This window comes from Arthrobotrys flagrans (genome assembly GCF_004000055.1).
Source record: "Arthrobotrys flagrans strain CBS H-5679 chromosome Unknown unitig_1, whole genome shotgun sequence".
NCBI classification, from domain to species: Eukaryota; Fungi; Ascomycota; class Orbiliomycetes; order Orbiliales; family Orbiliaceae; genus Arthrobotrys; species Arthrobotrys flagrans.
Window position 1 is genome coordinate 1,889,394 of NW_027137556.1, and position 27,926 is coordinate 1,917,319.

The 27,926-nt window shown below is 45.7% G+C and overlaps 7 protein-coding genes across 7 annotated transcripts; 3 read left to right on the forward strand and 4 right to left on the reverse strand.

The window, feature by feature from the left end:
* Positions 1 to 2,090: 2,090 nt before the first annotated feature.
* Positions 2,091 to 4,577, forward strand: DFL_008566 (uncharacterized protein; the record flags this gene model as incomplete). Its single annotated transcript, XM_067638316.1, has 5 exons — positions 2,091 to 3,414; positions 3,480 to 3,569; positions 3,639 to 4,165; positions 4,212 to 4,287; positions 4,531 to 4,577. 5 exons carry the CDS (start codon positions 2,091 to 2,093, stop codon positions 4,575 to 4,577), a joined length of 2,064 nt encoding a protein of 687 aa, XP_067486216.1.
* Positions 4,578 to 4,929: 352 nt separating this feature from the next.
* Positions 4,930 to 5,331, reverse strand: DFL_008567 (uncharacterized protein; the record flags this gene model as incomplete). The annotated part of the gene is made up of 2 exons (XM_067638317.1): positions 4,930 to 5,124; positions 5,224 to 5,331. The coding sequence occupies 2 exons, from the start codon at positions 5,329 to 5,331 to the stop codon at positions 4,930 to 4,932; spliced, it is 303 nt and encodes a 100-aa protein (XP_067486217.1).
* A 391-nt stretch (positions 5,332 to 5,722) lies between these two features.
* Positions 5,723 to 10,301, forward strand: DFL_008568 (uncharacterized protein; the record flags this gene model as incomplete). Its single annotated transcript, XM_067638318.1, has 9 exons — positions 5,723 to 5,901; positions 5,985 to 6,600; positions 6,660 to 7,975; positions 8,031 to 8,185; positions 8,244 to 8,583; positions 8,637 to 9,154; positions 9,219 to 9,386; positions 9,450 to 9,589; positions 9,642 to 10,301. The coding sequence occupies 9 exons, from the start codon at positions 5,723 to 5,725 to the stop codon at positions 10,299 to 10,301; spliced, it is 4,092 nt and encodes a 1,363-aa protein (XP_067486218.1).
* Positions 10,302 to 10,407: 106 nt separating this feature from the next.
* DFL_008569 (uncharacterized protein) lies at positions 10,408 to 12,331 on the reverse strand (the record flags this gene model as incomplete). The annotated part of the gene is made up of 4 exons (XM_067638319.1): positions 10,408 to 10,749; positions 10,806 to 11,116; positions 11,229 to 11,419; positions 11,505 to 12,331. 4 exons carry the CDS (start codon positions 12,329 to 12,331, stop codon positions 10,408 to 10,410), a joined length of 1,671 nt encoding a protein of 556 aa, XP_067486219.1.
* A 1,814-nt stretch (positions 12,332 to 14,145) lies between these two features.
* On the reverse strand, positions 14,146 to 15,029 carry DFL_008570 (uncharacterized protein; the record flags this gene model as incomplete). Its single annotated transcript, XM_067638321.1, has 3 exons — positions 14,146 to 14,323; positions 14,405 to 14,932; positions 15,007 to 15,029. 3 exons carry the CDS (start codon positions 15,027 to 15,029, stop codon positions 14,146 to 14,148), a joined length of 729 nt encoding a protein of 242 aa, XP_067486220.1.
* A 2,816-nt stretch (positions 15,030 to 17,845) lies between these two features.
* Positions 17,846 to 19,047, forward strand: DFL_008571 (uncharacterized protein; the record flags this gene model as incomplete). The annotated part of the gene is made up of 2 exons (XM_067638322.1): positions 17,846 to 18,025; positions 18,088 to 19,047. 2 exons carry the CDS (start codon positions 17,846 to 17,848, stop codon positions 19,045 to 19,047), a joined length of 1,140 nt encoding a protein of 379 aa, XP_067486221.1.
* A 3,887-nt stretch (positions 19,048 to 22,934) lies between these two features.
* On the reverse strand, positions 22,935 to 26,350 carry DFL_008572 (uncharacterized protein; the record flags this gene model as incomplete). Its single annotated transcript, XM_067638323.1, has 3 exons — positions 22,935 to 25,289; positions 25,356 to 25,514; positions 25,589 to 26,350. The coding sequence occupies 3 exons, from the start codon at positions 26,348 to 26,350 to the stop codon at positions 22,935 to 22,937; spliced, it is 3,276 nt and encodes a 1,091-aa protein (XP_067486222.1).
* Positions 26,351 to 27,926: the final 1,576 nt, after the last annotated feature.

The window sequence follows — 27,926 nt, forward strand, 5'->3', positions numbered from 1 at the left end:
GGTTGGTTAAGTTCGCAATATATTGTGGCGAACTTAACGAAGGTACCGTAATCGTTCTTTGCTAAAGAGGACAAGAAGGGCAAAAGGATACCGGGTGTGACTTTATAAAAATTGAACGGTGAATCCGGATAAGCAATATTCAATATTGCAATGCAATACACTCAATTGTGTTTCCCTGGGCGATCGGTAAAACCGGCACGGTGATCGGACTGGCCGATCACAACGTCCTGAAGGGTGAGAAGGTCGATCGCGTCGATTTCGTGATATAAAAGCCAGGATTTCTATTGCGCAACGAGGCGTTCGTTTGGCGCGGTTCCCACGAGGGTTGTTACACACTGGAATCACTGCGAAGCGACGAGTCCAGATGAGAAGAAAGCAGGAGGAAAAGTGCTCTGGTGAGTGAGCTGGTTGGCAAGCTGGTGAGCTTGGCGCAAGAGAAACCTGCTCCAATGGACCAATCACAGGTGGTTTGGGTTCAACTTGGGGGAGGGTAAGCGGCAGAAGGAAGTCGAGAGAGTTAGTTCGAGCGGTCGTTGTTAAATACAGCGAGGTATTAGCCTGAAGCTGCCCTATTACTCGGCCCTAGAGTTGATATTTTTTGAGGGATCGAGATATATCTGGAGCTCTGAGGATATGAGTGGTACTCGAGTATCTTTAGAGTCGCAAATATTTGGAAAAAGAAAAGAAAAAAAGAAACACCAAGTGGTATTTTCGGAGGGCCACGATTAGGTCAGATGGAACTGAGAAGCAAATATAGTATACATCTAGGATTGTTCGGCCCCCCTTGCGTCTAGCAGATGCTGGTACCGGGAATCGGATGCCTAGGCTGGTCCTATACTGGAAGAGCCTCGTCGGATGCGACGTATTCTAACAAGAAGGATACATTCGAGTGGGACGCTGTTTATTTATCCTCGGATTGTCTGGCCATCCCGTTTCTCCCGCGACGTCGACGATGGCGACTCGAGGAAAGTTATAACATTTACTGAAGGAAGAGGGTAAAAGTCAAAAGTAAGCACTGCGCAAGCGAAAAAATGATATCGTCAGGGTAAACATCGTGGGCAGACATTCGGGTGTTTGGAAGGGCTCTGAAACATATCCGACCACCGACGGTGGCTTGGCGTATAAAAAAACTATTTGAACCGGACAACATGGACTGTTCGAAAAGCCTTGCAAAGCGCCATCTTTTGTTTGTTTTGAGAGAGACACACAGCAGCAGATGATGCCAGTTACTAAACTCGAGATCTAGACAGATATTTGTCGTCGCTAAGAAGCACTTCGGTACTCTATTAGCATGAATTAGAGCTCGGTTGAGATCAGAGAGCTTGGCCGAGCTTAGCTTCCAAGCTGGCTAAACGGAACTTTCCTGCATTTCCGTCTTTTATCGATAACTCCAACCGTGGGGTGCCAAGTAAAAGTAGGAAGTTTCTTCACCACAGAAAAAATATTTATTTTAAATTTGATTAGTTCTAAAAACCACACTTCTTAAAAACATCATCACTCCTCCACCACGCTTCGAACCCAGTTCCCAATATTTCTGGTGACATATAATTTTTTTTTTATATTCACTCTTCTACGCGTTTCTGTCTCCTGCCATATAAATTCATAATTTAAAATGATGTCTTCTTTCTATCCTCAGCAAAGAGTGGGATGTTCCCATTCCTGCCTTACACGCGACTTCATATCCTGAAGGATGTCTGTACATCTCGCTGTCAAATATTAACCGAGACACAAATCGGTGTTCAGTCGCCATAGGTCACGGGGCCATGTCATGATGGTGTTTCGATGGTCCTTTGAATATCAATGATTCATCTCAAACAAGGCCGATGTGGACGAGAAAAAAAAAAAAAAAAAATCGTTTCAGCCACCGCGCTGATCAAAGAAAAACGTGGCACAGCTGTGGCAACATCAAATGTCTGAGACCTTTGAATCAACATGCGATGTCGATTGGCAATGTTTTAAATCTTAAGTAGAAAAACGTCGCCGGTCCGAATTACCAAAACTCAATTTCGAGAGCCGCAATATCAGAGATACCATGTTGACGATGCTTCTGGAAGTATCTTGGTCATCAGAATATACTGCCTGTTTTCGCAATGTATCAAAGTTCTATTCCATCTTTCGCAAGGCCCTCTCCGTTGAGGCCGCGCCAGAACAACAGAGTTCTTCAGCCGATATTCCCTCACCATGATAACATAGCTGACCCATCAGTCAAGATCGGCCCCTCCAAACTTCTGAGCGCATACTTGGATCTGCCGGCAAAAGGGCCTCGATCAAGAAGAGACTTCGAAGTCTACAATGATGGGCAATTCGAAGCTGCTGAAACTTTGCATTCGAAGGAAATCTTTGCCGGCAACCGGATTAAACTTTGCGTGGGCGTAGATCCTGCCGTAACCGAAGCACTTCGGTTATCCAAGGAAGGCGGCGAACTTAATCGGCGGCTCTTGAGAGACAGGGAAGAATACCTTACGAAGCATCCTTATGAGGAAATCATAGCGCGACGGGTGTACGAACAAGTGCAGGATCAAGTCATTGACTTGCTTCGGATGCAGGATTTCCACTGTCTGTGGCCATTTGCCATGGTGTTCAGTTGCTATGAGTTTACGAGTCACAGACGTAACTTTCAGCATGGACATTGTCTCTACCTGATGGTTACGGTGCCATCGCAGGAGACATGGAATTCCGTGGAAACACTCCACAGGCTGCTGGTGGACATTGTGCGCTGCAAAGACCCAGCATATCCTCTCCATGTCATAATCCAAGAAATATCCCAGCATGGCCAGTTGAATGATGGACGGCCACGACTTCTAGAGTCACAGCGAGGACGAAGTTTGCCAAGAAATATTGACTACCATGTTCGGCCGCCGATGGGCTCCTCTATAGGACCTCCCACTACAGGTATAAGTGGTACAATCGGCGGCTATGTGACGACCCAATCCGGCAAAGTTTACGCCGTGACAGCAAGTCACACCGTTGGAGATCAACACGAGGTAGTTGTTTCACCGTCGACTGTAGATCTTGACGCTTGCTACCGGCAAGCTCGTGCCAAAGAGGAGTTGGCATTGCAGGAATTGGAGTTCCACCTCAGGAGCGTTGGTCCAAGCTGCAAGGAAACATTCGAATCCCGTCGGAGGTGGGAAATAGCACAGGAAGAATTATTTGTCTTCGCGGATGCCGGCAAAGCTACCGGACCTATCTGCCAATTCGGTACCGTTCACAAGAAAAGCCAAGGAGCGTTTTATGTGTCACACGAAGGCACGACGATCAAGACCTACTTAGATCTTGCCCTCGTGGAATGCCACGGGCCGCGGACAGGGTTCAACACGATTCCATGTACTTTGTGGAACGGTTCCTCTGCGGTATATGAGGTCAATGCGGCCCGGAGTCCTCTTCATGGCGAACGTGTTGTCAAGAACGGACGTAAGTCTCTCAATAGCTCGATCCCATCCCCCCTGCGATTCCATAGAACTAACAGGGGCAGCTAGGATCTACGGGTTTGACACATGGCAATATCCTGTCAGCGTTAGCTGTCGTTGGCTATTTTGAGCCTGAGCTGGTAACGGTGGTATGGAGCGGTATGACAGCATCTGTCCAGCCTCGGATCATCAAAAATTGGTGCATAACGTCAAACCGTTGTAATCCAGAGGACAATATCTTCGCAGGCCCCGGCGACAGCGGTGCCTGGGTTCTCTCGGAACCCCAGGTTTCCGGGGAACGACAAGGCCCCGAGGTGCTTGCTAGCCAGATTCCCGTAGTCGGTGCCGTTTTACATGGATTCGTATCCGTGGAAGGCGTTGACCTGGTTATGTTCCAACCCTGGGAGTGTATGGCAGAGGGCTTTAAACAGCTCGCTGGGGAGGAATGTGTACCATGTCTTCCACTGTCAAATAACATATCTCTCTTCCGTGAGATGCAGGGCATTATCAATGGCTGTGGAGTCTGCCTTCAAGAAAGCCAAGTAAACCATCACATCGACCAATGCCCGGAACGCTTCCAAGCGGAAGGCTCCAGGGCTCACTTTGTGAGAACGAACGGAGGTGTTAGAAGGCTGGAGCAGACCGAGGATTTGAATGCTCGCCATCGGCTACAGAGGCTACCTGGGGTACCGGCTGACACTCAGCAAGCCGCCCCGCCGGCACCTCCTGAACAATATAGTGCCGTGCCGCCAATCGTAGCGCCAATTAACGAGACCGCACCGATTAATGAGGCCGTGCCAGTTAACGAAGCCGTTCCAACTACCGAAGCCGTACCAACTAATGTGGCCGCACCGGCTTGAAATATACATTACTTTTGGTAGGCACCTCGAGTTCCCATTTCTTACATTCTCTCTATCCATGTCCTTGCACGCTTGCCAATTCCATGATGATTCAAAATTTTCAATGCATAGTTCACCTGAGGGCCCAAAGCCTAATGAACGAAGCAAAATTATCCATCTTTCGCTCCTATCTGATGTTAAGCAAGCATGTTGAATTTATCAATGTTATATTCTCACAAGCACTCCTATATTCAGATTGACGCTGACATTGGTGTTTAAAGACTATCTAGGGATATACCGCCGCGACACGGCGTTACCGTTGTGTTAGATCATTAAACCCTACTATAATTCTAGATAAAATAATTTAACTTAATGACGATAGGGAGTGCGGCAAGAAATATATACAGAAGTGCAGCTCTTTTCAAAGAGTAACATTGACAAGTAGTAGTAGTATGACGTAGTATTTTTCATCAAGTGAAGAAATCCAACCTTCTAAGGCCACTTTTTTTTTTCAAAAACCCTCCGTTCTCTAAATTATATACTGTAGCACCCTCCCCTAGCTTACAATACGAAAAAGAGTGGGATTATCGAGAATTCTCCGTGGCAGTATGTCTTGGGTACGTTGCGTGTATGTGTGCGGGCATGGTGGAAGCGAGTGACAAAAATTTTGTCAAGTCCCCTTACGCCCGAACACTCCTCGAACCAGCAGCGCTCTTGAAGCTAGCATCACACTCCGCATATCCCCTACCGGCACCGAAACCAAGACCGATCCATGCTGGGAATGCTCTTCGCTTGAACAAAAGGACCGAGAAAACGATGCCGAATCCGAGACCGAGGCCGGATTTTATGATGGCATTGGAAAGGCAGAGGTCCCACTATATACCGAAGAATTTTAAGCATTAGTTCTCTCCTTTTCCGCTCCTTTTATATAATCCACCGGGTGCTTTCGTCAATGCCAATTGGGTCTAACGGACCTTATCATTGAGAAGGGTCTCTGAGACAGGAGCAGATACTCGGCTGACGACCTGCGATGAGGAAGTCGACGGTGTGGAAGTTTCGGGTGTGCCTGTGGTTGTCGTCATTGTGGCGGATTAATTATTCTCGGAGGGGTTTTATGAAGGGGTATGGATATCGGATTGATGTGAATTCGTGAAGAATACCGGATCAATTGTTCGGGGATGTTCAACAATCGATTAGATTCTGGCCTGTTCTCGGCGCTGTGGAGGGGTTTGAGGTCGGAAGGGGTGGAGTGGAAGCGGTGAGGTTCGAAAGAATGGATTTTGAGGTTTAGCACGAGCGTGATTTAATAATCCTGTCTCCGAGCCGAACTGGACGCCGCAGTGTGTCCAATTTTTATTTTTCGCGGCAACTCATCCCAAGAAAAACCCGCCTGTTAAAAATGCGAACTGCAACAGGACCGAAAAAAAAAAAAAACACAGATCATATCAAAATCTATTCGCGCGGTCCTGCACCATGGTGCTTTCAACGGCAGATTTCACGAAATCTCTTCGCGATAAGTCAAAGCCGTTGTTGGGGCTATTACCTACTGCGCAATCGGTTTGTAGGGGCGAGGTTGCTTTATTTTTTCCTGGGAAGGAAGAATGGCTGGTGGAATGGCTGGTTGAACGGTTAGAGGATGGGACATCGTCGGAGTATGTCTTTCTGCAGAATATTTCTTTAAAACAGCACCGGCGGTGAGATTGTAAGAAAGCTAACCTATTGAGATATCCTATAGTGGTCGATTATCCCCGGATGCCTGGAATACCCTCTACGACCTGTTAAATACCCCAGACCTAAACCTCATTGCTGCTTCTGCGACGCTGCGGAAACACAAGTTCGCCGGGATCATAGCGAAAACTTTGTCGGATGCTGTCGCAACATACTCAAATAAAGAAGAGGAATCGATATCAAGTCATAATGACACCGATGACATTGAAATGCGAGACTCTGTGTCGTCTACAAGCTCGTCAGCTACCGAACCCGGAAGCCCTCTCCTTCGCACGACATACGCCCGCGCAAATCGTCACAGGATAAAACGGGAATGGACGAGGCGAGGTCAACAGGTTGAGATCTTACTTTCTGCCGTGTTTAGAGTTGTGGAGAACTTGAAGGCCCGGTTTGAAGGAGGGTCAGGTCGGGATGAGACGAATCCGAAGAGGAGAAGATTGGATTTGACGACACCAATTTTCAAGTTTTCACCGGGGACGGCTGCCGAGCTCTGTGAATCGTACTTTAAGCTGCTGTTTATTGTGGTTCAAGGGCTTGGATGGATCGATGGTGTGGTTAATTGGACGGCTTTGTGTCAAATGATATGGAAGTCGTGTTCCTATGGAGTGTCCGATACCGGCCAGGTGATTTCTTATTTAAACGCCTTCAAGTATGGGAATATAGACGCTAATAATAACCACAGCTTGCCTCTCTCGTATCAGGAAAACTACTACAGCCCATGTCCATGATCCTCAGCATACCTTCCCTACCCCAAGATATCAGAGAAACAGTAGCCTGGTTTCTGGGCAACTACATCTTCCAACCCGTCTCGGCACCGAAAGAGAAGCGATCTGAATTTCTCAGTATTCTCAAACCCCTTGCGGATGCATGCGCAGACCAGAAATCTACATCAGTCTCAGAATCAATCGCTTTGTCGCTCCCCGTCAACTTGGAATTGGCGATTGAGAAAGCAGATAGGGATTATTCAGTCAAGCAACGACGGCATGCGGACGGATTCGTCAGTGTCTTGTTATCTTGGATACTATCGATTACGAAAAACCACTTGGCCGTTCATACCGAGATTTTGGATATTGCCATTCGGAATAAAGTTGTCGTGGAGGAAGCGGCATTGAGGAATTCCATTAAGTTGGCATTACGACAGTCTGATGTAGATTGGGCGGTACTACAGGCGGTTGCTAAAATCGATCTAGACGTCCTGCTGTCTATGGAGGGTGACACGGTATTTGATATGATCTCAAAGTTGGATACAAAAGCCTGCGGAGAAGGCGTTTGGCAATTTATCCAACAGATCGTCACTGTTTCCGTCGAAGCCCGTGATTTAGAGAGCCTATTCGAGAGATGGTTCACATTACTTGGTCAGGGTGAAAACCAATCGACGGTTTGGCGGTCTGACCGGTTTCAATCGCTTATGGCATCGAACGTGGAAACCGGGTTGACACAGAGCCAGATCCGGAACGTTTTTAAGAAGTATTCGTCGTCTGAAGCTATCGAAGTTTCGTTACCGATAGTTGATAGCATTATGCGAGGGGTCACTCGAATAGAGACTATTGATAAGCTGGCGTCTGAAGGCTTGATTACCTCTCTATTCAACGACCTCGCTTCTGTTTCCCCGAAAACTGATGAGAGTAAGCGCCAGTGGCAATACTGGAGAGCTGTCTTGCGGGTACTAGATATGTGGCCGGCGTTGGAATTCTCCAACCATATTGGCGAACTCAAAGAGATCCTAATTAAACGCACAACGACGCTTTTGTCTGGATCCGAGCTTAAAACAGGCATGGCCAAAGAACTATCGATTCTCCTAACACTTGCCTTAGTATTCCGAGAGCACGTGTATCTAAGCGTTGAGGAGCTAGAAGAAATTCTGAAGGGAATTATACCGAGAATCAAATCCACCAATGGAAGTACATGGGATGGTAGTTTCGACAAAATCTCTGGCTTCCCTGATGTCGCCCTATCCTTTGGTTATGCAATAACCTCTCGGTTTGCGCTTCTGCTAGGGTAACCCACATTCTCGCACTTTTATCGATGCTATATAAAAGCTAACTGAGAACAGCCAGCTAGGTACTACTCTCTTGCAGGAATTCTTTTTATCATTCTTGAAGGAGGCGTCTGAGGCAACCATCAGTAGCAATATCGTGGGCCTGAGCTCTGCTTGGAGTTCTCTCGTCAGGAGCGACTCCAAGGTCTACGAAAACGCCAAAGTCAAAGGTAATTGATGCAAACTATTACTAGCAGCCGTATCCAGGATACTAATTTTCATATCTAGATGTTTTATTTACAGCAGTGCTGGAGACTTTACGAACTGAAAGGGTTTCGAATCGTCAACTTTCCACTATCCTCGAGGTTTTAACCGAATGTCCATTGGCTGCGCTCAGAAAAACGCAACGAGAAGGCATCATCGACGAATTATTTTCTATTGCAAAGCAAACGACAGATCTCGAGGGGAACCGAAAGGTTCTAGAGGTCCTGATCCGACTAGCCCGGCTATCGACGAACTCTTCGGCTCTGGCAACGTCAATCGGTAGCCCAGATGGACTCTATGGGTTGTTTGTAGCTTGCGATACAAATCTCAATGCTACGATTGATCTTACTAAAGTTGTGATAAGGTATGCGCACCATCAATTGTATGGATATTTCAGAGGTCCTAACTGGATCCTAGGCATCTTGCAGAATCTCGACATCATGAGAAGGCGGAGACACAGTTGTTAGCAGCGATTGATCTTGCCCATACGCAGCTGGACAAGGCCGGGGCATCTGATATCAGCATCCGTGCTTGGTCATATGCAATAGTCCAAGGAGCTACACAGACTACCGACGACGGTAAAGAGGATGTCGTCAAGAAAGGGATATACTCGCTCATAGATAAACTATCTGTAATTTTGATAAGTCTTATCGCAGACCCGGCGAAAGACTTAGAGGCCGACAACGTTTTACAACAAGCGAGCCTAGATCTGACATTTTTGGAGCCTTTGGTTCCTCTGGTCAAAAACCGCGATGGCAAGGGTATAACTGATGTTGTATCGGCGGATCAAGTCGCAAGGCTTCGGTCCCGGTTCGATTCAATGGTTTCGGAGAGTAGAAATCCATCTTTAACATTTTATGCCCGTGTAATCTCCACGATTGCAAGTGATGATGGGCAACAGGCTACCGATATTGCGTTCCTACTCGGCCAGAAAGGTAAAGCCCCCAATATCCCGTGAGAAACCCGGGATCCAGAGGTTAACGGTTTATTCTACTATAGATTTATACGAACAGTTTCGTTCTAGCTATACGTCAACCCTTTCCAGGCTCGCGCCTTTGGCCATTCATGACCTTCTCGAATATGTCACAAATGCTATTTTCCCGGCATCATCTAAAATACCGTCATCTTTCTACCTGATCTTACAAGATATACTGGGTATTGCAACAGGTGAGTCTTAAAGAACTTTGAATCCTACTACATTGGGAAGCATAGCTAACATTCCTTCTGAAGCCAAAAAACCTAGTGATACACAACTTAATGCCCAGATTTCATTTATTTTCTCTCAGTTGGCATTGGCAAGCCCTGCTTGTGATAATTTTGACAGCTTATGTGTCCTTCTAAACACAACCAGCATACTCATCAAAGACAAAGTAAGCTCTAATATCCCTATTCATACATCTCAAGACCTAACGGCCTCCCCAGGGACTTTCGATATCACAGCTCAACGTTGAAGAAACCCTTGCAAGCATTGCTGCCACAATTTCGTCGCGTGGCCCGCGATTTAATTACACCATCACGAGCACAGACCCAGTCTTCATTCCTATCTGCAGCATTATGGGAAGTATTCTCAGCGGCCAAAGATTCAGAATCAAAAACCGACATGGCCTTATCACTGCCACCCTCGAAGCCCTCATGAATCTTCTCTTCCTACCCCGGGTTACTAGCAGGAAGAAGTCAGATACCGAAATTCACCCATCTTGGTTGGCCAACGCCAAAAGCTGGACAGTAACGAAAGAAGCCGCAGTAGCATACTGTCGACTACTAACGATGCTTTGCGATCCATCTACCTCAAGCGTTAGGATGAATCGCAAATCGGATAACCTTTCTTCGGCCACAGTAGCGGCAAGGAAAGCGGTAGAGCCACATGTTCCTGGGCTATTGAAGCGATACATTAACTTGAATCTTACACATCATTTGACATCGGATGTGAGAGCGGCTTTAACGCCGGGGCTATATGCTATGTTTGACGTTATGCAGGAGTCGACTCTGAGGTCTTTGAACATGAGCCTGGATAATCCAGGGAGAGTAGTGTTTAAGGCCTTGTATGAAGATTGGAATAAGTTTGGGAAGTGGGTTGATTGAGGTCCATTCCATGTCCCCTAGTTCTTGTAATATATATGTGTGTATGATACATCAAAAATGCTCAGAGCATCAAAAATCAATTCCGTGATCTTCAAAATGCTTCTATTTAAAGCTTTGCCCTGTGATCTCCTGTATCCTTCACTTCCTTCGCTGCCCGCTCCCTAAGAAGCTTTCTTAGGATCTTACCCGATGGGTTCTTTGGAATTTCATCGACCCAAACGATACCCCCACTAAGCTGCTTGTAGCTAGAAACAACCTTCGACATATATTTATTTATATCTTCGCTTGTTACTTTGGAACCCGCATTTCTGACAATGTACGCTCTCGGACGTTCGTTATCCGCCCACTTGATGCCGATGACGCCCACATCCGCGACATCTGGGTGCTCCAGGAGTACTGCTTCCAGTTCAGCTGGTGCTACTTGGTAGCCTGATGTCTTGATGAGTTCCTGTATTATAACTCGGTTAGCATATATAAAAAAATTCGGAACGAGAATTTCCTCACCTTCTTCCTGTCCACAATATACCACAAACCCTCGTCATCAACATATGCAACATCACCGGTCCTCAACCACCCATCCGGAGTGATTGTGTCTGCTGTCGCTTCCGGCTTGTTATAATATCCCTTCATGACATTGGGCCCACGGACCCATAGTTCTCCGGGTTGATTTCTTCCCAGTTCATTCCCATCTGCATCGACGAGTTTTGCCTGGCAGTTCGGCGCAATTTGACCAACGCTCCCTCGTCTGGGGTTAACATTTAATTTATTCTCCCTTTGCGCAATAACCGCACAGGTTACCTCGCTCAAGCCATATCCTATTTTCCAACAGAAAAATCACATTTAGTCTTGTTTCCTTTTGACTCGGTGTTTTGATTTTTTTTTTTTTTTTTTTTTTTTTTTTTTTTTTTTTTGAGGAATTTCGCCCACCTTGTAGAATCTTCACATTGTCGAATTTAGCTTCAGCAGCAATGGCTGTCTCCGCACTCAACGGCGCAGCACCACAGCCAATAGACCTAACCGACGATAAGTCCGTCTTATCAACAGCCGGATGCTTCGCGAATGCCACGATAATAGGTGGCACAGCGGCGATCGATGTAACTCTATACTTCTCAATGCACCTGTACACGTTTCCCCCGCTTCCCATCAGCAAAACCTTCTACTAAATCCACGTGTAGAACATGTAAGAAAAGTCTAATTCCATACCTCAAGTACTCGATAAAGTCAAATTTGGGCATAACATAAACCTTAATCCCCTGTTTCGCAGACTGCAGCACAAACGCCGCCATACCATAGGCATGGTACATTGGAATCGCCGCCAAATTCACAGGCTGGTAACCCGGTACGTTTTCATCCATAACAATCGACTGCGTAGCATTCGCTACAAAATTCCTATGCGTGATTTCCACTCCCTTCGGCATACCCGTTGTACCGCTGGAATAATTAATAGCAACAGTAGTGTTTATTTCTCCCGGCCCTAATCGTCTCCACCTGAAATCTTCATTGCCGGTGAGAATATCCGTCCAATATCCTCCGATGGGGTATCTTGCCCATGCGGAACGATTGGGATTCTTGACGTTATCGTCAAAGACGAATATCTTCTTCGTATCGAACCCGGTTACCTTCGCTGCTTCCAGAGTGGTTGGTACCGCGTCTGGTGCCACGAAAAGTACTTTTGCATGAGCGTCTTTGATTTGATACGCCAGTTCTCTAGCCGTGAACGTGGGATTTGCGCCTGTGAACACGCATTCAGAACCAACGATACCCATGAGCAAGGCAGGGAAGTAAATGTTGTTGCCCGAGAAGACGAGGAGTTTGTCTTGCGGCTGCAGCCGGAGTTTAGTCTGGATGCCGCCGGCGACTCGGCGAGCCCATGATCGGTATTCGTGTAGAGAGATGTGTTTTTCTTCGGGGCTGGTGGAGTCTAAGTATATAGGCTCTTTAGAGAGCGGCGCATCAGGCGACTCGAAGATCCAGGTGAGGAGGTCTACTTCTGGGATATCAATATTTGGGAATGGTGATTCGAATGGCATGTTTAAAAGCTATTCTCGTATGCAACTTTATATAAATAAAGGGGAAAAAAGTGTTTATTGAAACGAAACTATAGATCTAGCTAGATATACCCAATATTCAGGGTATCTATCATAAATGAAACCAGAAATATTAACAAGAACTAACACAAGCACTGGGGGAGGGAGGGAGGAGGAAGCGGTAAATATATAAGCATCAAGAACCGAGGGTATGGAATACAAAAACGCACGGCGCGGGTTCCCATCTTGCTTTTAGGGCCTTTCATTAGTGTCCGTCTCACATTCTTGATTAGCTTTCAATCGGTGAGTGCGACACTGTTGAAGGGCATATGTGGATCTATTGATGTTCTTTTAAGCCGTGGCTTCACCGCAAAACACCTAAAAAAATTAACCACCAGCTGTGCTGGGCGCCAACATATTTCGTCTCGAGACCCGGGTTCGTTTATACCTAGCCGAAAGTGGGTAAAAAGACATCGGAGGGAGCCATGCGGGAACATGTCCGTGGGAGGTTAATCAACTTGCTGTGCAGCGATCTCGCATTTTGCTGTGGGTTAAAAGTTTAAAGGGAAAAAGGGTCTGGCACAGCTTGCAGTTGCTCGCAATTTTCTATAGGCAGCTTAGGTGGTTTCATTCCTGTCCTTAAACTGGCTCTACTTCCACTTTTGTGCGTGGTGAATTGTCAAACTAAAATTCGTGATTGGGATTCCCAAGTACAACTTGTTGATAGTGAAAAAGGCCGGAGCGTGTAAACCCTTTGGGGCAACATTCCTCACGGACGAAAATGGGAGTTGTTCTAGGAAGTTAGGGGATATTGAGCATCTTGAAATGCAAAGGCCCGACGGAAGGTTTATCTTGTGTATTCTACACAGTACAACTTAGAATGCTCCGTGAACACACGCGGTTAGCGCAACGGCTCATGGCTCATATGGATCGCGTTGATAGTGTTGCATTTTTCGTGCGCATCGCATTGCACGACAACCACTCGAAATCTTATATAGCCTATACGCATGGCACTCATGCAATCGTATTCTGTGTAACGCAAGGCCAACCTTGTCCAAAGGAAGCTTAGAGTATACGTAGGGTCTGACATGATAGAAGCGGCTGACAGGAAAAAAGAAGAAAAAACTAAGGAAACGAGGGTGTTAGCATTTTATCACTCTGTCGAGGATAAACCAGCTATCCTTTGTAACCTTTTCAAAGTAAGCCCCCTTACAAAAACGAAAGAAGGAGAAGATATCCAAAGAGCAACTGTTTTACGCAAACTACCAATCAACAGGGACTCGACCTTTCGCAGGATCTGCAATCATGTTAAAAGCCGCGGGTGATAAATCTAGATCATACTCGGCACACCCTCCACACCTGTCAACAACCGTGATGACGACCTCCTGTCGCTTTTTAAAGCGTGATCATAGCCATCTTGAACAATTGGCCTTCCTCTGCGCTACAAAGGAACCACAACTGGACAGTTATGGTTGTTCACACCGCGCGTGCTATTGGGAGAAGCTGTAGTCTCCAAAACACCAGTTCCCGTCTTTGTTCTTGTTGCAAATGTCGTTACACGGCCATTAAGGCCGGTGCCATTGAAGTCAGTCCACTGCTGGCTTAAAGACCCAATGTCGGAGCGTCGACTGAATCCTCCCTTCGGTCGTACAACTATTTGTCGTCCACAAAACGGATTGTTGTTGCTGTTAGCAGTTGCCATCGAATCGGACAAAGCATGCCCAATCGCCGCTATTAAATCGGAAGCTGAATTGGTAATCCCGCAGGTACCTAACTCGGGGTCATAGTAAGTGGCATCACCAGTATAAGTTTGCCCCCTACCGCCACCCCTCTTCCTCCTCCACCACTGCTTGGAGTTGGTGCAGGAAGCGACGAACATGAACTTGCTGGAGCAGAATTCTCTGGGCGGGAACCAGCAACTTGCTACTTTGAGCGCTAGCAGAACTTGACGAGGCCGGCGTTTGCGTAGAAGATGTACTTGATAGAGTAACATTTCTTCGAGAAGACGAACCATTTAAAATATCAAATATAAGTATACATAAACACCACGCATACTATCTCTTCACACGGACATACCTTTGCTCAGCCGGAACAACAATAACACCTCCACCAGGGTCGTTATAAATTAACACTTTCACGGAAGAACTAGGAGCGCCAGATGAAGCCGTGTTTGTGACTGTGTGCGGAACGCTCGTATAAGTTGTACGAGTACTCCCACCAGAAATCCTCGTCAAAGCCTCAACCACGGTCGTCGAAGGACCCAAAGTAACCCGTCCTTGCGAAGTTACGGTAGCTGTAGGACTAATGATAGACGTAGTCCCGCCCGTAACAAGAGTAGTTCCTCCCTCGACTGTAGTAACGACACGACCGAATGTGAAAGTTGCTGGACCAACAGTATTCAAAGGTAAATACGAAGTAGCAGGTATAACGGAGCCTCTCGAGAGCTGATAAGTGATACCTTCCGGTTGTTCATATTGGATGGTAAAAACTTGATCACCAACCCGAGTAATCTCTGTGATGGTACGAGTGATAGTAGGAACAAATATCTTGCCTCTAGGAAGAGTGATACCAGGCCGAGATCCATTGGCGCCGACGACACCGTTTCTTTGCGCGCGGTTACGTTTAACTCGCTTTGAAACACCGATTCCGATTGCCGCAGCCCGGATTTTGGATGGAACCTTTCGAGAATACCGAGTCCCATTTTAAATTTGCCCGAGTGCCCGAGGGTACTTCTAGCAAGAACGATAGATAAAGCGAGCTAGTAGCCTTGTCCAACCAGCCGAGGACAAGCTGGAATGAAGATGGAAGACGTTTTCTGTCAAGAAGTCTGCTTTCATAGTGACAATTGCTGTTCAGCGTGCTATTGTTCTTGCAATTATGGGTGATCGTCTCGTAGAGTCAGCATAGCATAGAGGGGTGGGTCAAAACCCCAAAGGACGGAATAATCCATTTGAATTTTGAAATTGAATCGGATAGCCCGGACAAATCATTATAGAGCAAAGAGAGACGTTGATGAAATTTCCATTGCGGGTTAAACGTCCCCAAGAGCAATGCCCCGGTGGCACGCTTTCGACTACCCTCGGGTCCTAGGACAATGTAAAGGCAGTTGGCAATCCCCAATTCTGATCAGAGACGGCCGAGTAGTTTTTCCCAAGTCGGAGCATTGCTACCCAGGATCGAGACACCAGTTATTCAGCCTCCCAAATTAGGAACGAACATTTATTCTTATAGCCAGCTTTTTCCACACCTGAACATTTCCCCAGTCGAAGGTTTAAAAACAATACTTGTAGCCTCCGCAAGTGGGAGGTCAAAAAAGTATGTTGTAATTTGTTCAGAACATGTAAGAAGACAACCATATTAACATCCCGTTACTGTGGGGAATGAGTGTTCGATCTGACTTTATTTCCGGCAGAGTAGCTCTGGAAGAGACCCCCGTAATGTATATAATAGATTTGATAATGATTTGAGAGGAATTATCCGAGTTCTATGATCTGACGTATCCAATGTCCAGTTCAAACTGTTAAAATACTCCATATTTCCCCTATATCCAGTCTAGAACCAGGTGTTGGTTAGGAGTTTTCCCAGGCATAACGGGCTCGGGAAGTGGTAAATCTTGAAGCCAATCGTAAAATCTTGGCTGATCCCCGTGGCTGTTCTAAAATCCGTATGGGAGATCTCCAATGGCTCCATAGGATGGCACCATCAAACTAACTAGCGCCCAGTTTGAGGAAGCTTCGGATCGCAACTAGTGATTAGCAGCCCCTTCAACCCTGCTTCGTAGCTGTGTAGGCCTTGTGTCTAAAGGTTTGATAAATAACCAGTTAGAAAACCTGTCTCTTAAGCTCTTGAGAAGTATAAAAAAAGGTTAAACACACGCCAAGAATCAGTTCCAACTAGTCCATACATATGACTTCAAAGGCCCACGGTATTACAAAACGGAGGCATAAGAGGAAGGTTGCATTTTTTTCACATCGGCTCTTGAGACAAGGTGGTTCGATTATATCGCACGGAATAGTTGTTGTTGCGAAGATATCAAAGGCCCGTTGAATAAAAACTTTTTTAAGGTTTCATAAGCATAATTCTAGACATTCGTATATCGTTGGAAGCCCACGCGTTTATGACGATGCCATTAAACTTCGATCCTAAGATGCACAGAAAAGACAAAAATCTGTGCACACCCAAATATCAGCTGGCCCGTTAATGTTAGAAACGCTGGATAAAAGTGCACATCCCTCGCTTCAACGGCAACGTGGTACGGATCGCTGACTAGCCAGGTAGCCCAACAGTGGTACGTACCACAGCAGGGTCTGCGCATAGATACTTCCATGCTTGCTTAACTTTATATTGCCAAGTTGGACTGCAAGGCGGCATTTTTTCTCTCTCAACTTGGTGGCGCAGGTACCATCCTTCTCGAATCATCGAAGGCGTTCGTTCCTTCTGATCTGATATCTGTCATATCTGTCACTAAACGTAGCCAAGGAAGTTCCGTCGACGTACAGTCTATTCTGCTCAGCTTTCCTGTTTGCATAAAAGTCTGCAAAGACTAGTCCAGGTGACAAGGATTACTTGAAAGGATCGAATAATGATCGAGTAAGAAACGGTCAACCTGCGTAATCCTTAACCAAATTGTCGGACTAAGAAGCTTGTTTTAATCTTGAGTATGTACGAGCTCTCCTGTGTCCGTCCCGTCACGCTTAATTAAGCTCTAGCTTCTTTTTCGTTTGCCGCCTTCTTGTACTTGACAGACTTGACAATGTTGGGATATTGACCTATATAAATCCTCGGTCGGTGGTTTATGCGCCATCCTGTTTTATTCGAGCCAACAGAGCACGAAACACCCACTTGGCCGGGGTTCCTGTAACAAGCTTCCCGTTAAATTTCTCAGATCTGGTTCTTCGTCAGGTTGGGTCCATTTTTGGCTCAGGCTTAACTAATTGTTGGCATTCCTGCCTCCTCACTATTAATAATTTCCCATCAGTTTTTTTCTTCCCTATTAATTCATCGTCGACTATAATAGTACTTCTATGTGGCCTCAACAGCTTCTCCGTCCCATTTGTCCAATCGAGCCTCTTCGAATTTCCAGCTTTTAGCACTTGACGACTTCGTACATCTACAATAATAAGCAATACCTCTTCCTTGAAATACAATTTTATACACGTTATACTTCCACGTATATTTATATCGACATCATCGCCATCGCAAGTGGAGAGAGAGGTCTTGGGTCTGGTCTTCTCCCCGCCAACCACGTTTCTCAGCTCATCTCTAGCGCCGTTTGGTTTCCAACGCCCATTCCTGCATAAAACCTCCCCGGAATTGTTCACAGCTTCATCAACCTCATCAATTTCCAATTATCGACATCTTCTCCCATTTCATCAATACCAACCTCTCCGACACGGTATCTACCCCTGGAGGCCCACTAACAGGACTTATACCCCTCGTATCAATCACAGAAGTCTTCCCGAAACAATAATCGAGGCTCTATCAGACCTCAATTGGGTCTCTCCTACTCTCGCAAACATGGCTCAAGTACTCTCTCCTATTCCTTCCGTCTCCACAACAAACGGAATGCGACCCGAAAATCGCTCTCTCTCCATCGATATCGCGACGGCATTCTCCCCTGTCGACGAAAGAGGTGCCTTTATGCACGACAAAATCTTCAAAGAAGGTTGGCTGTATCAGAGGACGCGAAAAACCAAGGTACGTTATCATTTTTAATATCTAATGTTTTTAAGCATCCCTGCTGATTTTTGATATATTAGACCTGGAAACGTCGTTGGTACGTGCTCAGAGGATCGGCTATCAGCATCTACAAGGACGACAATGAAAAGAAGCTCCACCGCCAGATCCAACTGGGCGACCTTACCGCATGTGCCCCGCTCAAGAACGACAAACGGCCTCACATATTTGGTTTATTTTCACCTACCAGAAACTTCCATTTACAAGCATCAAGTGATGCAGAGATGAACGAATGGGTCAAATTGGTTCGCGAAATGACGGCATTGGAAGAATCAGATGAACCGCTTGTTATGAGTCCAATCACAGAGTCACATCCGATCACAATCCCCAGAAGGGCTTCACAGCCTCCCGGTCCCTCGAGCCCTACTGCTAGACCACAGGATGGTCATGTTGGTTCGTTTACTCTCGACTATTCTGGTGCTTCCATGTCGTCAACCTCTGAGCTTGGTGGAGTAATATCGCAGACATCACTTGCAATTCCAGCCGGTGAACCAAGTACGTCTGCATTGAGACCAACATCACCACCAACAACTGCCGCCAGCGGTGCAACTGGAGCCTTTGTCGTTTCTCCTATCTCAACAAATGACCATCAAAACGCCCCGCCAACAACCGGCTTTCAACGCCAAGAATCGGAACTTTCCAATCTAGAAGGACAATTAAATGACTCTCGGGTTGTTTGGCACGGGTACCTGTACGTCCTAAAATCCAAGTCAGGAATTCGACAATGGAAGAAGATATGGGTTGTCCTTCGCCCACGAAATATCACATTCTACAAAAACGACGACGAATACAGGGCTCTCAAGTTGATTCCTCTCGAAACAGTTGTCGATGCTGTCGAAATCGATCCAGTTTCAAAAAGCAAGAAACATTGCATGCAACTGATCCTAGAAAATAAATCATATCGATTTGCTGCTGGAGACGATGAGGGTCTTACAAAATGGCTCGGAGCAATCAAGAGTACACTTGTAAAAAGCCGACGGTAATAGCATGGGTTCCTTTTAGCTTTTTTTATCGGGTGTTTTTCTTTTTATTACAAAATTCCACGGGAAGCCTCTTTTCTATTAGTAATTCACGAAAACTGCTTTTCTTAACGACATTCATTACGATACATGACATACGGCCGCCTTCCTAACTCTGCTTTCCCATGAGCCTTTTATCTCTCTTTTCTCTATTCAGACGACTGTCACGAATCAACATGAGCGGGATTTTTTTTTTTTTTTTTTTTCATTAGTTTATTTTACTGCTGTGCGAGGGGCATCGGCTTTCTTAATCGCAACCTCTTTCCTCATTCTTATGTCTCTGTTCCTTCCATTCCTTTTCTAGCGTCGGTTACGACCTTCTTTCCCTGACGCTTCCCGCCGGTCGAACCTGGATATGGATGGAAACCCCTGTACTACTATATACTAAGCATTCAAAGGTTTTTTTTTCTCTTTCTTTGTGGCATTGCCGACTCTACTTCAAAAGACAGCGACTGGTTTCTTTTGTTATTTTGTCAGTTGGCGGAGGATATTTTAACTTGAGCAAAAAATGCTGGCTTTTTCGTGTTTACCAACCTTTGTATTTCTACGGTCTTATCGGAAGCACTTTTGACTATTCCTTTGGTTTTTCATTTGTTTTCTAAAGATGTTTACTTGCGAGTAGTTAATTATGAAACGAGGAGGTGGATGCAAATACGTCAGATGGAAGCTATCTTTAGTCTCTAAAGATGTCTACTGAAAATATTTGTATACATGGCGTATTCAGACCTTAGATCTACAATATGTACATATTCTAGTCCTTTGAAGATTTACCATACATATTATCCCCTTTTGTGGGTGCCCGAATTATACCTAGTCCGATCAATTCTAGATATCTGATATCTGAGCTAGTGTATTCTCGAAGTCTCGTATACTGGACTCAACCAAGCGTCCACTGTTAGATTTATGGAAATTTTGATTTGCCAAAGCTGACCTGTATCTACCAGTCAATAATTCTTACTAATGTACATATATACCATAACAAATCCTAATTTTAGGATCTATACGCGATTTGATTTATTTTAGCTAGACTAAGCTCCAAGACTAGACTCAGCTTATAATCATCAGATAGGATTCAAAGACGGTTCAGAATTCGAGCAGCCGGTGTCGATCAGTCAACTTGCAGTTGTGCATCAACTATCGAGTAAACGTCATGATCATGCAATTGATTTCTAATCAATTCGGTATCAATAGGTACTTGTTAAGTCTACACCCAGAAGTAGTACTCCTCCAGTAGATTTGTGACGTCTAACCCAAGATCACTATACAAGCCAAAAAGCCCCGAACTAATTTCTTTCTTGTGACATGCTAATGACGTTGGCATTTAAATATATAGCCCGAGTCTTTGTTGCAATTGGCTCAGATTTAATGTCATGATTCGGAGATGCGGCGGGTTTATATATACCCCACGGCCCGGTCGATCGGCTTGTCATCAGTATCGGCACATAACTAGATCAATTGCAAGCTCGTCAGTAAAAAAAATCTCTCAAAATTAGATCATGATATCACTATATGCTCATAGAAAAGCTTTACAGTAGCTTAGCTATACGTCCCTTTAGCCTCCGTTATAGATATCCTATCACTTAGTGCATGGTCGACCTACAATTCAATATTACTTCTTACTGCGCACCCAAGATCGATCTCAATACATCTAATGTTGCAATCGAATTCGAAGTACATGTACCAATGGCCCGATAGGATCGATTTCCAGGCGAAAAGATAACTGGTTTCTTTTCACGAAATTATTGAGATCGAAAGCCTCTCAAGCCATATCCGTAGTAGACCCATTCGTACCGACGGTACTACATAGTACGTAGGTTACCATCTAAGTTCATAGATCGATCGATCTCGAAAGTGGCCTGACGTTGCGGATCTCATTTATTAAAATCGAACTCGGATTCGCAATCGGAGAGAAGTTTATACGAGCGAATTCGCGAAGACATGCATAGATAGATAGATAGATGTAATCTCGGTCCGCAACATATACTAGAAAAAGAAAAAAAACGGCGCCTTTGGTCTGGTGTAGCTCTTGTTGTTAAGGTCTTGGGATATCGCGTGGGAGAGAGTTCTAGCGTTTCTGGCGCTATTTCCACTCAAATCCAACATTGCAATCTCCAAAAGAAAGATTGTTCATTTATAGAAATTTTGTGCTGAAAGGTGATAAATGCATGAACTTCAGACTTTGAACTTCTCGAATGCGACAAGATGGCGCCCGGATCCGTGCACACCGCCAGTCACATAAACTCAAAGGAAATTCGAAAAGAAGATATCCAAAGAAAAGAAGTGTTGAGTCTATGAGCATTCAGACCGTTGAACTTCTTATTTTTGTTTCAAGGCTCGGGGAGGGCGAGTTTCCGGACAGGGTGGCCTTAGCTTCGGGGCGCGAGTCTTGAACAGAACCCTTACCGGGCGACCTACCTTCGGGGAAAAAACGCCACGCAGTCTCTGAAACTTTAATATAGCTATCAATTATCGAAAGCCAAAATTCGCCTGAAGGAAAGGCTTTAGGGGGAATAAAAAGTCTCCATCCGAGAGCGCCGTTTAGGCTGCTATTTCTTCCAGACGGCTGTGGGGCGGTGTCGCTGTCAATACAGGGCGATGATGGCCTCTGCGTCGATACACTGAACGACATAGGTAGGAAATTTATTGATACCAGAATCTCAAGATATCCGTGCTTGAGCACATGTACAGATTTCGAATCACAATAGTATGATGTATGATATCACGAAATATAAAAAATAACGTAAATAAATTAATCACCTGATAGTCACAATCAATCAATCAACCCTTCCGCGATGTCGGCATCCTATATCATACAATAATATACCACATTCGAATCCCCCTAATTCGTATCTTGTACAAGCGATTTTAGCCAATGCAAGGGGGCGCGAAAAAAATAAACCGAATGGAAGGGGCCCAAGCATTTACATGAAGAACCAACTTTAACCTCGGGGTTTTAGATAAGTTTTAATCCGTTAGCGATCCAAGGCCTGCATCGAAATATCCCGCTCGTTGTGTCGTCCCATGGATACCCTTGGTTACAGATATATTATATTGAGGAAGCGGGTAAAGTGTTGGAAAAAAAGTGATATTATATTTATACTCTGTCCTTTGTGTAGCCGAAAGAATTGCAATATTGACGATGATCATGTGCAGCAGCTACGTTACATGTTACATTTGGAGAATTAGTAGTATCTTGAAAGGTAGAAAATGATGCCTTTTATGATATAACCAGAATGTAATTTTATCAGCTAATATCTCAAGATATAATTTTCGAATATACATGATATATCAGTGTGACCTCCTTCAAGGCAAGCTTCCCCCCAGCTTGGAAAAGATAACTATACGAGTTATAATATCTGCTTCAGGAACCAAAGATATACGAAAATCGACTGAAGGGTTTTTGGTCGCCATACGGCTCTTCTGTATGTGAAATACGACGGGAAAAAAAAACAAAATAAAATAAAAATAAAAAAACAGGTTGAACTGAGCGGGAACCAAAAGATGAAAGCAAGAAAGTTCCTCTAATAATTATAACTCCACTTGCAACGTCATTAAGCAAAAAAGGAATTTGGGTAAGGGAACGGGGTATATTGTTATCAAGGAAGAAATCAAAAGCCCAGAATTACAAACGGACAAACAAAACAAACGGGAAAGATATTAATAATACAAAATGATATGAAATGAAGAATAGACATTGCAAGGAAAGATACGACTGTGAAAGGAGTGTGATTTTGATCAAGGAAAGTGACTGTCGCTAAATAAACCACATATTCATGACGGACATGGAAGGAACGTAAGAAAAGAAAAATTATATTTTATTTTATACTTTATTTTATTTTATTCGAAGCCTCTTAGGTAGTAGCGATTGAAGCTGGGAAACTCAATTGCTGGAGCTTGAACGAGCGAATCTGGGTCTGTATGTCGAGTAGGAGTTCGCCGCGATCTTCTGAAGGCTTGGTGGTGGTGGTATACGCGGCCTCTGCCTCCTTCAAGGCTTCGACGTAATCGGCTTCAGCCATAGAACCTTCCTTTGCAGCAGAAGGCTCGAATGTCGCTTCGAATGTCGGTTCAAAGCTGGATTCATGAAGAGGCATTGACCTAATGCTGCCACCAGATGAAGCCGATCGCGCAGTTGTCAAACTCGGTGAGACATCTGTCACAGGCGTAGAAACATCTCCAAGGAAGCACGGAGTGCGAGGGGTACCAATGAATGATGGCGACCGCGGTGGTTCTCCGGACATGTTGACAAAGTGGCGGACAAGGTTTTCGAGTTTGAATAGAGCGTTGATGTTCGTTTGGATGACCTCTTTATGGCGGGCTTCGAGTTCCTGAAGTTCGGTTTCATAGCCAATGGAGATAGCTTGCTTGAGTTTCTCCCCGGCAGATTCTTTGTCCTCAATGCCGGCGGTGGCAATGGTGGCTAAGAGGGTTTGCTTTTCATCGTTAAGAGTTTTGATTTGGGATTGGAAATCCTTAGCGGCTTCGTTCGCGGCTTCCTTTTGTTCCCATAGATTCTTTTCAAGGGAAACGTTGCGTTCGAGGATATCCTTGAATTTGCCTTTCTCGGACTCAAGTTGAAGTTCGAGGTCGGCAATGATCCCAGCCTGTCGTTCAATCTCATCATTCTTGGAATTAAGTTCCGTGGTCAACTCCGCGATCTTCTTCTCGTCCTCCGCGACCTGGGCGTTGATTTTAGTCTGAAGCTTTTGAAGGGCTTGAAGTTCGGCCCTTAGTATTGCTGTCTGCCTCTCGTATTTTTCTGCCGAGTCTTTCTGCTGGGATTCGGAATAGGCAGTAACCTTTGCGACTTCCGCCGCAATCCGCTTCTCAGTCTCGTCTTCTTTAGAGACCGGGGCCCCGGATTCACTAATGGTGTAACTTCGACGAGATCGAGTACTAGCGCTGCCGATGCTATCCCTCACCCTGCGATGTAAAAGTTCCTCGCAGTTATTCGACATCCTCTTCAAGTCAGTCTCAAGGGCCTCCTTCTCAGCATTAGCAAGCTTCTTATCCCTTGCCTGTGCGGCTACTAGGACAAGTCTTTCCTGCGCAAACGCCTCCTTCTCTCTGAGATGAGCCGCCACAATCTCTGCTTTCTCGTCTTCGAACCGTTTGGCATCTTCACTCCGGGAAGATTTCACGGTTTCGAGCAATGCCTCGTACTCTGCCGTTTTGGCTTGCTCGGCTGCGATTCTCTTCTCCATTTCCTGAAGATCCTTTTCGTGTAACTCAAAGATAGATTCCTTTTGCATACGGAAAAGTTCTACCTGTTCCGCATTCTTCTGCTTGAGTTCCTTCAATTCGGACTCGTACCTGTCAGAAGCCGCCTTTCGTCGAATGTTCTCTTCACGAACCAAACGTTCATACCGCGCTCGTTCGTGCTTCAGACATTCTTTTCGTTTTTCGTCAGATGCAGCTAGAAGTTGGGCTCGGATCCGCTGTTCATGTTTCTGAAAGTCCTCTCGCTTCGTAGATTCTTCCTGAACGGCATGTTCAAGTTTCTCCTTTTCGGTCTGGCGGGAAAACTCAGAGGCATCGAGTGCAACCTGCAATTCCAGAGAGCGCTCTCTTTCAGCCGTTAGTTCTTCGATATGCTGCGACAGCGAGCTTTCGAGATCTGCAATCTTCTGCGCGACAATGTCCTTGTCGACGTCGTTAGTTAAATCTAGAGGTCGTGTGATGATCGATTTCTTGAGTTCTGCAATCTCTTTCTCGTGTTCCTCTCGTAAATTTTCCAACTTTGCCTCATAATTCTTTCGAAACTCGGCTTCGGTTGCAACAATGCTTTCTCTCAAAGCGGTGAGATCTCTCTCGAACAATTCTTCCCTCTCTCTCATTCCGGTTTCATGGGATGCAATTAGGTCCGCCTCTCTTTGCTTTAAGATGTCGATTTCCGACTGCAACTTCAACTTCTCATGGTGAGCTTGCATCTCTTTAATCTTTAGCTTTCCTTCCAGTTCATTCCGGAGATTTGATATCTGCAAAAGATTCCTCTGATGCATCTCAGAAATCTCCTTTTGGTACGTCGTAACCATCTTCTGTATATCCGTTTTAGTAGCGGCATGGAATTCTTCGATCTGTGTGGCATGCGTCTGTTCGAGTTGGCTGATGTGGGCGTTTCTTTGGAATAGAAGTTTCTCTCGGAGTTCAAGTTTCTTTTGGAGTTGTTCATTCATGACCCGCATGACATGTGCAACTCGGTGACCCTGAATTCTCGGAGCGTTAATATGGGTGCAAAAAATTACGACAGGTTTGAAGTAAATGGTGGTTACCTCGGTAGCTAGCTCTTCGGGTGGAATATCTTTGAATCTCGTCTTCGACAACCTATCACCAATAATTAAGGAAGAACGCCTCGAACTCGATGTTGATACGGCTGCCGGTGGTGTATGTTGGCTCATTTGTATGATTTTCTCCTGTAGAACCTCACACATCTACAGAAATCATTAGTAACCTCCTTTATTACGCCGTGTGAACCCGCGCAATTTTTAAAGATCATTTTTCATACCTTTCGAAGCCTTATAACCTCAGAATCTGTCGACTCTTCCTTCAACGCGCCGCTCTTCGACTCGGAGGGCATATTTCTCGGCGACATTTCGATATCACAAGGTTCTCGATTTAAAAGTGGGAGGTCGGTTTCGATGTGCTTCTCTTTCTCTTTCTCTTTCTCTCGCTCTTTGCCTTTCCTTTCCTTTGTCGGTGTATTAAGTGTGGTGCGTGACGAAGCTCGAGAACTGGATCTTCGAGGAGGAGGAGGAAGAATTGGAGGCATTGTTTTCCTGACCTCTTCAATCGGATGAAAATCTTCTGGGTTACCGGGGAACAAGATCTCCTGAGAGGGTTTCTCATCAAACCCGGTGGTAATACTAGCGGTTGTGGGTTTGGTGGTGGCGGCCGTTGTGGAAGACGAAGCCGCCGCGGCACCGTTCTCATACACTACTAATCCCGGGGTAGCCTCCTCTGGAATCGAATTTGCGAATTCATCAAATGAAGGGATAGGTTTGCGCAGGGTTTTACTACGAGTGGCTGACTTTAGTTTATTCTGCCGCTGAGAGTTGGAGTCGTAGCATTTATTCTTGAGAGCCTTCCCGCAAGATTCTTTAATAGCAGCGTTCACGATTTCGTCATCATCATCTTGGTCGGAGTCGGGTTCAACCCAAGGCGAAAGGGACGCTGAGCCAGGCGTAGTAGGGGTTGGGGGTTCCGCTGAAGGAGATCGAGACGACTCAAGAGATCGAGAAAGTCGAGGACTCCAGGGCCAGGAAGGCATCTTGAATGGTGATAGGCCAGCGAGAGTGGTGAGCTGATACTGATATTGCGGCTTAATATTACGCCAGGGTATCAAATATCAGAACTTTGGCAAGCCCAGATTTCGAATTTGCGGAAGGCAAGACTGGGACGGCTTGGAAGGGAAAAACGAACGTCGGGTGCCCAAAAATGTATAGAGTGTCGAAGAGGGGGCATATCGAGAGTTTTAATACCCTCTCAACGGCTCAAGCTGGTTAAGCCTATGATGAAGTATTTCGTTACCCCATTGGAGCATTTTGCAAGGCAAGACAAGGCTGTCAGGTCGAATAATCCTTGGAAGTCTGTGGGACTGTAAAGTCTAGCCCGCAAATATCCCTCCAGAGGAACCTGTCCACCCCCAGGCGCTGCCGTTAACTTGCTGTTGTGCATCTTGACCGTAAACACCCCCAGTTTCAGTCGCACGGAACAGCAGAAAAACCCCGGTCGAAGATGATTGATGGTGTGTGGGATGTTCAGATGTTTTCCTATCCGGCCCACCCTATGCGATGAACCCATGCACCAGGGTGCGAGATCCGGGTCCCCTGCAGGCCAAGCTTCAGGAGAGGAAAAGCAATGATCTCATTTCCCACCTGTCAACCGGCCAATGATCCATCCTCCCGACGTCCAATCGCATGGATTTGGGGGAAACCGCGGCCGTTTCCCCACCCAGCACACACTTCGTTTTGCAAACGATACGTGCGGTGTAATATTAAAGCGGCGTATCGCTACGTTCCGTTGAGAGGAGTACCTCCCAGAGGAGGGCCATCGGTTCGAAAGGGTGTTCGTCATCAGATCGCAAATGGGGATATATATACTTGAGTATATATCAAGATCCAAAGTATCGAGGTGCATTGCATTGGATCTCGACCTGGGCTAATAAATGCATGCGGAAAGCCACTTTTTTCTCTGTCAATGTCTCCGATATTCGAATTCGTCAATGTCAACTTCCCCATTGTCAGCTCGCTCGCTTGCGGCTTTGTGACAGCCAATACGGTAGTAGTCTAGAAGTGTGCTGAGAATCTTGCGTCTTGCATAAAATTATCCCGATGTTGATCCAGCGAAATAGGTTCCGATGCCAGAGCCATCCGACGGTTCCCAAATACCAGCATCCAGTCATTCAATAATTCAACAGCATCGTCAACCCCCCCAAAGGCCCGACGGAAAATTCTATTAAAAATAATAACAATCAATTCAATTCCACCATGGTTGCGCACATTCGCATCCCGAACTAGGCGACGAGATGGAGAACGTGACCAACCACCCCCCAGCTCTCGCAAACATCTCCCATCCATGCAACATCGGTAACACTTGATTTTGTACCCGAAGGTAACTTTTTTGTTTAAAGCAATTTTTTTTTCTTCACTGCATGGGAGTTACGGGTCAAGATAGACGTAATGTGTATCGGAGATCTGCCCGAGAAGTGCGAGTGGCGGACCAGGTGGACTGCTGCATGCTGCACGTTAATTCGCTAGCTGTATGGCCAAGGACAAGCTGCAAGGAACCACCTTCCACGGTGTTTTTGCTGCATGATAGCTGTGGTACCGTTTCGCCGCTCAACA